The 14,028-nt window shown below is 45.0% G+C and overlaps 1 protein-coding gene across 1 annotated transcript; it reads left to right on the top strand.

Moving 5' to 3' along the window:
- The first annotated feature begins 5,519 nt into the window (after positions 1–5,519).
- On the top strand, positions 5,520–7,673 carry LOC101770973 (MOB kinase activator-like 1A). Its single transcript, XM_004986853.1, has 7 exons — positions 5,520–5,545; positions 5,646–5,694; positions 6,505–6,613; positions 6,848–6,941; positions 7,071–7,204; positions 7,308–7,471; positions 7,599–7,673. The coding sequence occupies exons 1-7, from the start codon at positions 5,520–5,522 to the stop codon at positions 7,671–7,673; spliced, it is 651 nt and encodes a 216-aa protein (XP_004986910.1).
- Positions 7,674–14,028: the final 6,355 nt, after the last annotated feature.

A 14,028-nucleotide genomic window follows, 5' to 3' on the forward strand; every position in this document is an offset into this window, starting at 1 on the left:
AGATCGAGACAGAAGCGATGCGCCGTAAGTCAAAGATCCAAGATACTCGATAACTGGTAGATGAAACTAGACGAAACCACAGCGATGCGCCCGGTGGTTAAAGCCTAGAACACCTGGTGACGGAACTTGCAGCTTGCCGGAGATCGAGGTCGATGCAGCCCAGCTTGCTAGAAGGAACTCGTCGAGAATCTACATTACTCCTACTCCTAGGGCAATGGCGTGAAGCCAAAAGGTAAAGGTAAATATGTTGTATTATTGATCGTGTGATGATTCTTTACAATGGCCACGTCCCTTTATATTTATAGGGCGGACGTTACATAATTGGCATCTAACCACGCACAAGGCAAGTCACGTACACAATCTTTTCTAATAAAAAACTCTATCTCTAACTAACCCAACTCTATCTCTAAAATATTTTATTCTATGAAACAACCTCCCGTACAACCTCCCGTACAGGCACAAATCGGCATGCATAATTATTCTGGAAGCCTCCCACGCATGGCATGCAAAGTGCACCAGAATCCATGTTGTATATTCTAATCATTTTTATCCATACGTGCTGGCCTTTCCTTTATATCATCCTTGCCTCTCCTTGCCGATCAATCCAATGAAGCCGATTTGGACTCCGTGCCCATGTGCATGCATGCTTGTTTCTTATTGTTGTACGTGACTCCGATTATCTCGTACTCTGAATTTATAGGATTGGTCAAAATCCGGTGTCAACAGTACCCATTTATCTCGTATCCTTGGAATGTTGATACTGATATAGATGGACCCCTAGCCAACCATGCTAGTTGTTCTTCAATCGTGTCATCATCCATCAGTCGTCCCCGCAACCAAGAGGTGAAAGTGTTAATGTAATGACGTGTAATCCAGGCGTCAGTCTTCCCTTGGTTTGAGAACCGTACAATAGCCTTGTGCTCCTCCATATATGGAGCCACCAAGGATGATTGTTGCAGGACCATGAAGTGTGCTTTACGCCATGTACTCTCATCGATGTCCATCTGAGCTTTCCTCCCTAGTGTGTCCTTTTCCTTGAGTCTCCCCTCATGGAGTGATATAGTGACTCCAATTGAACTCAGGTCGTCAATAAAGTCAACACAAAACTCAATGGACTCCTCTGTTCCATATCCCTTTGCGATGCTTCCTTCTGGACGGGTACGATTACAAACATACTTCTTTAGAACTGCCATAAACCTCTCGAAGGGAACATATTGTGTAGAAATACAGAACCGAGAATAAAAATCTCTTCAACAAGGTGGATAGGGTGGGTCATGATATTAAGCAAGAAAGGTGGAAAGACCATCTCAAAGCTGACAAGGCATTGCACCACGTCATTCTGCAACTTTAGTAGATTGTTTGGATGGATTGCCTTTTGAGAAATCAGGTTAAGGAATGCACATAACTTCACGAATGCCATTCTCACATTCTCTGGTAGAATACCCCTCAATGCTACAAGCAGCAATTGTATTAGGACGTGGTAGTCATAGGCCTTTAGATTTATGAATTTCTCCTCTTTAATATTTATTATTCCAGAAGTAGCCCGATGGGATCTTGGATACTATTCAAGCACTCAAACATGCTTTCCTTCTCTTCCTTGCTGAGAGTGTAACTGGCATGATGCAAGTAATGTCCATCATCTCTTTTTTCCAGATGTAGACCATCTCGTTATTTCATACGTTTCAGGTCCCGACGTGCTTCAATTATATCCTTTGCCTTTCCATATGTACCTAGGAAGCCAAGCACATTCACGCAAAGACTTTTCATCAAGTGCATCACATCGATTGCATTATGGATTTCAAGGACTTCCCAATAAGGTAGCTCCCAAAATATACACTTCTTCTTCCACATAGGTATATGTCCGTCCTCGTCGTTCAGAACAGGTTGGCTACCAGAGCTCTTGCCAAAGACTACCCTCACATCCTTTATCATAGAAAATACACGTTTATCATTACGGCGAACAGACTTAGTACATTTTTCTTCCTCCCCTTCAAAATGCTTCCCTTTCTTTCTTAATGTGTGCTTAGCAGGAAGAAATCTACGATGGCTTCAAACAGTGTTTCAAATACATGCTGCAAGTATCATCTAAACAGTACGTGCAGGCTCGATATCCCTTGCTTCTCTGTCCTGACAGATTACCAAGCGTGGGCCAATCATTAATATTTACGAACAACAATGCTCGTAGATTAAAATTCTTCTTTTTATCCTTATCCCACACATGTACACCTTCTTACTTCCATAACATTAAAAGTTCATCAACTAACAGTCTTAGCTAAACATCAATGTTGTTGTCAGCTTGTTTTGGGCCTTGGATAATTATTGGCATTATAATGGACTTCCGCTTCATGCACATCCAGGGTGGAAGGTTGAACATACATAAGGTCACAAGCCAAGTGTTATGATCATTATTGAACTCACCGAATGGATTGAATCCATTTGTACTTAAACCAAACCGTATGTTCCTTGCGTCCTTCGGGAAATTCTCTATCAACTGCTCTCCACTAGGACCCATCAGTGGGGTGTCTGATCATTTTATCTTGTTTACGTTCTTTTTTGTGCTCACGCATCAACTTTGCATGTCCCTTGTTTCTGAACAAACGATTCAAGCATGGTACTACAGGGAAATACCACATTACCTTTGTAGGAACTTTCTTCTTGCTGGCCTGCCCCTCAACATCACCAGGGTCATCTCATCTAATCTTATAACGCAGCACTTCGCACACAATACAAGCCTCCAATTTCTCGTATTCCTCACCGCGATAGAGGATACAGTCATTAGGACATGCATAAATATTTTATATCTCCAAACCTAGAGGGCAAACAATCTTTTTTGCTTCGTATGTTGAGGATGGCAATTTGTTCCCCTCGAGAAGCATGTTCTTAATGATTTTCATTAACTCATCAAAACTCTGGTTAGAAACTCCATTTTTTGCCTTCCATTGTAGCATTTCCAGTGTGGTACCCAACTTTTTGTGCCCCTGTTTGCAATCTAGGTACAACAATTTCTTATGATCATCTAGCATACACTCAAACTTCTTTGACTCCTTTGCATTCTCGCAGTCTTTCTTTGCATCTCGCAACACCTGACCAGATCATCGGTAGGACCTTCTTCTGCAACCATCTCTTCTTCAGCCTCACCCGTTGCAGCATCTGCAAAGACACCTCCTTGAGTCCAGTCAGGAATGTAGTTATCATCTTCTTCATCATCATCCATCTTCCATCATAATTCCTCTTTCTCTATGCTTGGTCCAAATAAAATAGTTAGGTATGAATCTCGAACTGTATATGTTAGCGTGAATAGTCTTTCTGGATGAGTAATGCTTCTCATTTTTACAAATTCGGCATGGACAACAAATGAAACCAAACGGTGGCTTGTTGGACTCTGCCAGATCGAGAAAACCACGCGAGCTATTAATGCACTCCATGGAGTATTTGTGCGCGATGTACTTCCACTGTCGATCCATCTACAAAGTATTATCAAAATAAAGATATTCTGATAATCCATAGAATTATACATGAAATATAACAAATATGATACAAATTTCATTAAACTCAAATGTTGCTCAAAGTTTAGATAGAAATACACAAATTTAAATTTCAGATCCAAACAACATGATACACTACGACAAGCTTAATTGTTGCTGAAAGTTTAGATAGAACTACACAAATTTAAATTTTAGACCCAAACAACATGATACACTACGACAAACCATCCACTGAGTACTATCTAGGAGGACTTTAAGCATCCTTGGGCGGCGAAGATTAAGGTTTCGCTGACCCAGCCTCATCCTGTAGTTTATTTACGACTCCTACGACGGTAGTACTCAGTGGACCTGAAATCCTCGGGACTGACGGTCGAGCCTAACGACCACCAAAAGAAGTTTCCTGACCCACCGCAACAGCATCTTCATGACATCTTTCCAAATAACAAAGCATTGCTCTCTTCCACATGCTCATTTTTTTCGGCTTATCATGAGGGCCAACTATGGTTTTCCTCTTACCACGAAAGGAACGACGATCGCCCCCACCATCGCCACTACCTACAGCAGCAGTAGCCATCTCTATGTACCACAATTTATTTAGCTCATATTTGTAAATGACTAAACTATGAACAAATTATATTTTTCCCCCACAATTTATTTAGCTCAAACATAACATATAAATAAAAAAAATTCAACTGTAGTTTATTCTAAAAATAACTAATTACATACCTCTATTTCATCTTATTATCTTTGTGTACCACAAGTTATCTCGCTCATATTTGCAAATGACTAAAATATAAACAAATTATATTTTTTCCATAATTTATTTAGCTCATATTTGTAAAGGACTAAACTATAAATTATTCCTCTAACCTTATCTCAATTTCTTTGACTAATATGAAACATAGCATCCAAAAAATTGTAGTTTATTCTAAAAATCACAAATATGAGCTCTAAATAATGCATGCATATAAATAAAAAATTTCTTCATTGTATCTTATTCTAAAAATCACAAATTACTCTAGCTCTAAAGTATAGAACTTAGTATACTAACCATGTATCAAGGGAGGATATCAAGGGAGGATGAAGTTTCTAACCTTTTGAACACTTGGATGAGTGAAATCCCCACGAAATGGTCAAAAATCCAGCAACACCTTTCCTATTTCGCCATGAATGGATGAGGACCAAGCTGGAGGAAATGACTCGGGCAGGAGGAAGAAAACGCCTGATTTATAGAAGGAAAGTTAGTACCGGTTGGGGGCTCTAACCGGTACTAAAGGTCACCCATTAGTACTAGATGGAAGCTCCACCACGTACTAAAGGCTCTCAGGTACATTAGTACCGGTTGGAGCCCCCAACCGATATGGCCAGATCCGATACTAATGCTTACATTAGTACTAGATCAAAAACTAACGGGTACTAAAGGTTAGGACGAATGCTGAGTTTTCGAGTAGTGCAATCAAGTACAGCTTCGAATTTTCGATGAGGCGCGCTAACATGAGTTTGTTGGAAAGACGCCGCGAGCTGTCATTGGTGGTGACTCACGAGGCATGTCATCATCCAGTCATCCACAGAACCTCCAAAGCGAAATCGGAGAAGAGGACGAAACCATCATCAGCGGGCGGCTGATGAGCGGATCACAAACCGGCCAGCCCAGGCATGCCCGACGCGGCGCGCGGGTGAAGTGGAAACGGAAACGGAAACGCACCCGTACAGGCAGCTTGCCAGGCAAGGCAAGCCAGCTATCGCTAACCGTCACCGCCAGCCGCCGGCTCCTCCGCTTTCTCGACCGTATCCGTATACGCCAACCCGGCTGCGTGCTTGTATATATGCAAACTGATCGATCTGCAAAAGTGTGTCAGGGTGCGTTAGGGGTGTGCAAGTTCAGAAGAGTCGTGAGTCCAACAGAGGAGTTACTTATTGCCCACCCCGGCCATCAGCTCTAAGCCCTTCATCCTTCCTTGTTCTTCTTCCTGTTGCTGCTGTTCGTCGGCTAGCTCGGCTTTTGCTCATCAGCTCATGTCGGAGAAGAAGATCATGAGCTTCTTTGCCCGCAGCAGCAAGTAAGCAGATGAGGATTCTTCCTCTGTCTTTCTGAATCGATTCTGATATTTTTGGGTTGGCTGATTATTGCCTCTGACGGTGGATCGCGCGTACTTGCAGGAACCAGAGGACCTTCAGGCCAAAGAAGAGCGGGCCGTCCGGGAGCAAGGTACGTATACATGTGCCACAATTGCATGTCACGTGAGAATTACTTATGAAGTTTTCTTATCCTGTATGGCCAATGCGAGCTTTATTTCCCTGAATTCGTTCACTCCCGCACTTGCCTAAGTTTCACGGAGTTTAGTTCATCCAGAGAAAGAACTGCACTTAGATACAGCAGTGCTAGCTGCAGCCAATTCTGAACACATGCAGGCTATAGCAGGACGTATGAGTCGCTGAATTTTGAGTTAGGAGCAAGTGATGCTATATTCTTTTGTAGTTTTGTACCATGAAGAGTTATGATCTCTTGCATGGTGATAGTTGTTACCCTTAGCTTCGATTATCAGATCGTCAGCTCCACTATCAAAACACTGTCGCCATCATGAGAAGTTAGTTGGAGATGCCTTCCACTGCGGTTTCACTTTCACCTCCTGTTTTCTTCGTCACTTTGCCTCCAAATGACCTTTATTTTCACCAGGAACTGAAACCGTGCAGCTTTCTATTCCTTTTAACCTTTTGTCTTGTCAGGCAGGGCTTGTTTACTTGAAACGCATTTAGCTAGCTTTCACGCAACGCCAAAACTCTCCCAGCAAAGCTGTTTACAGAGGCTAAATGTGAGCCAGCTAACAAAAAGTAGGATTAATTGCATGGGCACCAAATTATATTGTAGGCTGTCAGTTCTTAAAGAAGCCCCTGGAACTTAGCTGCATCACGTTGCTCTCCTTGATACTTACTACGTAGCTCATGCTACGCATGCATCTGCATGTTCCGTTTCTGAAGCTGAAAACTCTCTGACTGTCTGGCCATTACCTATGTGCAGGGGATGCAGTTGAGGAGGCACATTGACAACACTCTCGGCCAGGGTGACCTGCGCGAGGCGGTGCGTCTGCCCATCGGGGAGGACCTCAACGAGTGGCTGGCTGTCAACAGTAAATTCTTTTGCCCTTAACTTCACTTGTTAATCTGCTGGGTTTAGAATTTCAGATGTGCTGTTTTCACAGTAATATAGACATAGTAGGAACAAGTCTTTGATGGTCACGCTCTGTGGCAGCACTATACTGAATCGTTCGTCTTCGGCGCTTCAGTCGATGGATGGGATGCCTTGAAGGCACTCCAGTTTCTATAAGTGTATTAACTTGATAGTGCTTCTGTTGTGATGGCAGCTGTCGACTTCTTCAACAATGTGAACATGCTGTACGGCACACTGATGGAGTTCTGCACACCAGCGACCTGCCCGATCATGTCAGCTGGACCAAAGTACATACACTAGTATCTTTCTTCTCATTGATACAAACAAATACAGTCAACAGATAATGATATAAGAATCTGTCAAACTAGGAGGTGCTAAACTGCAGAGACTGACTGACGAAAATGAAATCTCTACAGGTATGAGTACAGGTGGGCCGATGGAGTCAAGGTCAAGAAGCCCATAGAGGTGTCTGCGCCCAAGTACGTGGAGTACCTGATGGACTGGATCGAAGCCCAGCTGGATGATGAAACCATATTCCCTCAACATTTTGGTAACTTGCAAAGCACACAACACATCGAATGATTTGGGTCTTTTATAGTCGTCTGATCATCATGTGTTAATTCTAGTTGAAAAATTGTGACGCCAACATACAGGGGCTCCTTTTCCTGCCAACTTCCGTGATGTCGTCAAGACTATCCTGAAGCGCCTCTTCAGGGTGTACGCGCACATCTACCACTCGCATTTCCAGATGATTGTGAAGCTCAAGGAAGAAGCACATCTCAACACCTGCTTCAAGCACTTGACGCTCTTCACGCTGGTATTTAGCTCTCGATCCACCCCCTTTGTCACATTTCAAGGAAATTTTAGAAAATAAAGTATCAAATACTGCTGTTGTCTGATGCAAATTTAAATTTTCTGACCACCGCTTTTATTTGTGCTTTTAGGAATTCGGGCTGATCGAGAGTGCAGAGCTGGCTCCTCTTAGGGAGCTGATCGAGACCATAAGAGGCGGGCAGTAATCCAAATGGCAGAGGCTGCGAAGCATATCAACCGCGCTCTGGCTCAAGGAAACAAATTGAGGCGGCAAAGTGTGCCGAGAGTTGTTTTTCATGTTTTGTTTTTCGGTTTGATGAATTTGGATGAACCATGTGGATATACAATTTTGGAACTTCGAAGTCACTGGGATGTTTGTTTGCTGTTACTGTTAGATGAATCTACCTGCCTTATGCTGGTGCTTTTTTTTTTTTTGAGAGGTTCTTTTGCTGGTGCTAGTGTGCTACCTGCGGTGGTTGAACCATCTGTGGAAATCGATGGGTTGGGCCAGATTTCGGGCCAAATTTGAAAGACAGACAAAGTTAGCGCTTAATTAAATGATTATTAAGCATCGGTTTTGGCGCGTTATAGGTTTGGGCTTTGCCTCCTCACTTCCTCGGTACGTTGGGAGTGTCATGGAAGGTTATCCGTGAAACTGCTGACTTGACAAACTATTTAAGAGGAGAGAAGAGAGGAAAGTTTCATCTGCATGAAACTCACTTGACACAATTACCAATCCCATAAAATTCAATAAATTTGGACTGGACATGTTATGGTTTCATAGCATGACACATTTAGTCATAGAATAACATAAAAATTAAATGATTTAGGTTATATATGAAACTGTGCAATGAAACTATACACCAAGAGTGACAGTTTCGTTTCATTGAAAAGTTGACATGGCACAACTACCAGCATACGGTATACTCTCTTTCTAAATGAAACAGGTACTTCGCGTTACGAAGAAAGCAAAATAAAAAACAAATGCATGTGGGTGTCAATAGAAAAAGAAAAGGAAAGAAAATTTGTGGGAGACAAGGACGTACAGTTTGGTACGTGCCATGACGTCAGCACAGCAATGCGCCGGGCCAGCTGTGCTGGACCCTGGAGAGATTTGTGTGTACGTCAGGTGCTACGCTCGTTGCTGCACCAAAGGACAAAGAGTCGCCGCCGTCCTTATCCACGACGTTGAGGAGCGAGCCAGTCACGAGTGCGCCAAATGAGTTGGGGTCAACGTGCGGATTGGATATTTGGACTGGGACCGAAAACAAGGTGCCATAGGCCAGCTTCCCCTGTTTTGGTTTTTTCCCCCTTTCCAATTGAGAGAGACACCCAAGGCGGCGCCGCGCCAAGAGAGAGAGCACCCAATTTCGCCTCTCGCTTTTATTTTTCTTTTCTTGGAATGTTTGTTTGTTGGTTTTTTTCCTCATAAGCTACGTATCATTGTATCGAGAAAGAATAAAATCTGAGAAAATTGTTAACATCAACACCGAGCAGGACACTCATGGCACAAGTATTAGGCTGTGTTTGGATTCACCTTTAGGGACTAAAGTTTATCCCCCCCATTTGGATGTAGGGACTAAACAACATTTCATAACTTGGACAATGACCACATTACCCCTAATCATTGCTACCCCTCCCTTTTTCCCCTCCTCTCGGGCTGCTCCCCTCCCGCCATTTCTTCCTGGCGCGAAGAAGTTCCTAGCGCCTCGTGCCATGTTGCTGGCACGCGCCCACTGCCTGCCACGATGTTGGCCGGTGTTGCCATTTTTTTTCATTCAAACCAAATAATGTTCAGGGAAACACAAATATCATTGTTACAAGACAAAGAAGCTACGACCTATTGAACAATCCATCAGCTATCCAATCTCGAAAATGATTCATATTTTGATCTTCGTCCCCGTGTTAGGTAGTACCTGCATTTCCTTGAGATGATGATGCTTCCGACTGCGCAACATAGTTCTCATCATCATCCGCCATCTCGAAGTCCACATCCCCAATAGCACTCCCTCTAATGAAATTATGAATTGTCATGCAAGTGATAATTATTTGGCTTTGCTTTGCTATTGGATTTCCCCTTCAAAACTCCAAAAGACCGCTCGATGACATTTCTTAGTGACTGTTGGTGCTAGAAATCGGTCAACCGAATCCCAGCGACCAACACACGACCCGGGAGAATCTGCTTAGCTCCTGTTCGGGTGAATGCCCTGGTGCGGTTCGCGCGGCGTGCCAGCCAATCTGATTTGTTGATTGGCAAGGAAGAACACGTGTCAGGTCCAGAAACTACGATCGGCTAAGTTTCCGATCGAGAGAGTTTATCGGCGAATCGGCCGATTTACTGTGATAATGAAATCGGCTACAAAACAGCCTGATCTCTGTAGCCTTGTAGACAGGGAGACTATTGGAGTACTCGGTACAAAGCCTATGATAACAACACTAGGAATAGATCTAATCGGCAATAGATGAATTTTAACAATAGAAAGTAAAGAGAGCCGACACTACCGATTCCTAGCTGGATAACTGATGATAAAGACTAGAAAAATAGGTAAAACCTATAAATCTAGCAGATATCGATAACTGGTGAATAAACCTAAACGAAACAACAGCGATGCGCCCGAAGTTAAAGCTTAGATATTACTCGATAAGCGGAACTTACAGAATCGGCCGGAGATCAAGATGATGCAGCCCTGCCAACCTGCACGAACTCGTGAAAAAGAGGAAAGTAGTGGCGAAGTCGCCTGCTTGAAAGTAAGTACGAGGAAAAAGTAGTTTGTTGTATTGATTGGTTGATGATTACAGATTTACAAAGGTAGCTATTTATAGCCCCGTACAGATTACTTCTTAACCGACTAGGATCCTATCTCTAATTCAAACAGAAAACGAATATCTACAAGCACAATTCGTGCTAGGTTAGTTACTCCACGCTTCGTGGGCTGACCTCCACCTTATCCTTCCATCCCTTTCCAAGCCCATACAGGCCCAATTAGTCCACCCTCCAAATCGGCCAATTTCTCATCGGCAAAAGATCACCGATTGGGACTCTGGTGCATTCGTCCTGAAGTGAGACAAAAGTCGCCAGCCGATTCCGCACTATAGCACCATTTGGCCGATTCCCAACTGTGCTTCTTCGATTTCCTTTCTTCTTGGCGCCGATTCTACTGGTGACGAAATCTGGCGTCAACACATGCCCCCCAGTTTTGGAGTAAAACACAGTCTTTTACTTCGAAATTCTTTACAACCTCCCTTCCGAAACGGCCGCAGTGAAAATATCCTTCCGTTTCGCGGTCTCCCAGCTGATCATTGCAATTTTTTGAAACGGGCGCCCACGACAGCCACTACCCCCGAAAAACTCGAAGCGCCGGCGCGGTGAAAATTCCATCTTTACCCCCTCTTCAAGCATCCTATAAATAGCGCTTCACCGCACCTCATCTTCAAGCTCACGTCTCTTTTCCCACGCGCGCGCATCCTTCTTCTTTCAACACTTTCCCTTGCCACCGAAGCTTTCTAGCTCCACCTCCTGTTATTTCTTTCCTCTTCCCTTCAATGGCGGCTCCTTTCGGCAGCTCCCCCGCACGCGATGCTCCAGAGGTAACGCCTCCGGTGGTGGTGGCGACGACCGTCACTCCATCCACAGATGAAAGAGTTTCAACAGAAATCCCAATGGCGATCCCCATCGCGGCCCCGTCATCCACATTCGCATCGGCGACCACACCGATTACTCAGAACTTTATCCCAGAGGTAAATACCGAATCTTTCCCCTATCGGCAACGTATTTATCTTAGATCTGTTTCTTACATTTCCATACTCCTTTTCCTTCTTTAGGCGGTTAGGCATAGAATTACTATTCACCTCACGGGAAGTCCTAGCCTTGTTTGCCTCGGTCCTATGGGAGACCCAGATCCGATAGATCTTATAAATTCGGAAACTGACCGGATACCCTTCAAACGATCCGATATGAACTTAGATCAATGGGTGGGTACTTTCAGATCCTGGCCGAATGAAACCCCAGGTTGGAGGGAATGGTACCAACGGGTGGCCGCGTCAAAGAGCGTCTTGTGGGAAGAGCTCAAAATCGGCCAGTGCATCAACCTCTCCCTGTCTCAAATGGAGAAAAATGAGCCGTTAGTGATGGCGGCTTCCTATTTTTGGTCTGACGCACTTAATGCGTTCTTATTTGGGCACGGTCCTATGACCCCCACACTGGCCGATGTGGTCCTCTTGACCGGCCTGGACATATCTTCCTCTGACACACCCTTCCGCCTTTTGACCACAACGTCACATCGGCTGGACACAAGGGGAATCGGCGGCTGGAAAGGCTTCATCAAAAGCAACAAGAAGACCGGTACCGTTGAGAACAGGGAGCACACAGCTTTCCTGATGATGTGGCTAGAAAAACACTTCTTTTGTGGAAGAGGGGCCGGCCCAACAACCAACACCCAACCCTTAGCTGAAGCACTGTCCAGAGGGGACCATATTCCTCTCGGAAAACATCTACTGGGTGCCGTGTACCACATGCTTCATCAAATCGGCACAAGACTTTCCAAGGGAGAACCAATCGACAATCCAGGCGGGCCTTGGTGGTTTGTCAATCTATGGTTGAACCTTTACATGAGCAGAATCATCCGGCAGCCGGTGGACCATATGACATTCCCCAACATCGAATCGGCGGAAGACCCCACCGAGCGTCGCCGATGCATGTCCTTTGGTGAAGCAGCGTCAGCTTTTCCAGGTTGTGCGTATTCTGCTACAAAGGTAGCCGAGTACTTTCGGTGCTTTTACAATGGATTTAATGAAGACGCATCTATTTGGTTCCCGTATCAGCGAGACAACCCAGTCTTTGAACTCCTCACCTGCTTCGATTCGTCTTCTGGCCGGTTTGATGAAAATCTTTATGAAGGACTGATCAAACCAGGACTCCTACCGGCCAACTTCTTTTCAGGGAAGGATGCCCCTACGTACGAATTCTACAATCCGTCTACTGCAGCACGACAATTCGGCATGGGTCAACTGCCGATACAAGTGTACTTTGCTGGCCGAATTAAGTTCAGAGATGTGCTCACATCTGGCCTGGATTACGGTCGGTTGCGAGACCAAATTCCGGACTCCAGTACGATTAACTTGAATGACTGGCTATTGTTTCCATTTGCCGTCCAGCCGTTCAAACTTTGGTGGGCCGAATGAAAGCAATTTCTATTCTGTAACTCAGCATCGTCATACTGCAATCTTTTGGATCCGGCGAACATTGACCCAAACGCCGAGGTATTCCTCATAGCCGATTTTTATTCTTCTCAACATGATTGAGCACTAATGATTTTATTGTTCCTTTAGGCCGGGAATCGGACCCCTCCAACGCACAGCCGCAGCGAACGGTTAATAGAGAGTCATCCATATACCACCTACCCTCTTATCGGCTATAACGCCCCGTCTGTTGACGTGATTGCCGGCCGATCAAAGCAAGTTCATAAGAGGACCACTAAAAAGACTAGTCGCCGAGTCCGGGCTCGCACGGAATCGGCGGATCCTCCTGTGCTTGTATCGGCAGAAACTTTGACTGCACCGCCTTCCCAGTTTACTCAAAGTGCCGATACTCAAGCCATCACACAAGCCGGGGTGGCTGCCGCATCATTATTGTTGGAAACTATACAGGTAAGCCCGAGTTTTACTATCTCCGATTGTCATCTTGATATTAACTCTTCTTAACTTTGTACTTCTCAGAGCACCCCTATAGAAATACCACAATCAGCGATAACTCAACCGGTCACCAACGCGCCCCCGTCCTCATCCATTGAGGTATAGTATTTATCTTGCGGATTTCCTTCGGGTATTTGCGTAATGTACTTAATCAACTTTTCGACGCAGGCCATCGGCACACCGAGCGCTTCTCGACCACCGATTTCTTCTCAGAGGGCTGGTCCGAGCACCGCGCCGATTGTCGTGGAGTCTTCTTCATCAGATGAGCCTATGGCGCAGGCCACTGAGCAAGACACGACGGCTTCACAAGCGCAGCATGAAGAAATTCGCTTCAAAATGGTAAGTTCCTAAACCAGCTTTCAACCAGCTGATTTGCTCTGATTCCCCGCCGATTCATCCTTTTTCCTTATTTTCTTAGGAACAAGACTCTCCCGACAACAACCTCTTCTCCTTTGCGGTTGCTCTTTCTGATGACGAGGAAGTCGCGTCCCGCCAAGTTGCTCTAAGCTCTGTTCCTGATGACGTCCGAGCTAAACTTACCAGCATCCGATCCCTCCTACAAGGGGACATCGGCCAATTGGTAGAAGATGCTTCGCCGATTCGGCAGCTCTTCAGTGACGTCAGCGGACGAGTACCAGAAGAGGCGGAAGAGGCCTTGGCACCGGCGGCCTTCATCGAGTCCATGAGGATCCCAGTCTTTAGGGCCCTTCGTCACATGGCCGATCGCGCGAAACTGGCCAAGACTCGTGAAGATGAAGACGCTTTCAAGCGTCAGGCTCAAGAAGCGCATCGGCGTATCCATGTTCTAGAAGACTCACGCCCGGCGATCATTAGTGAAATAGACCGCCTCAAGCGTCGGAGGGCGGAACT

The sequence above is a fragment of the Setaria italica genome, chromosome IX (assembly GCF_000263155.2).
Source record: "Setaria italica strain Yugu1 chromosome IX, Setaria_italica_v2.0, whole genome shotgun sequence".
NCBI classification, from domain to species: Eukaryota; Viridiplantae; Streptophyta; class Magnoliopsida; order Poales; family Poaceae; genus Setaria; species Setaria italica.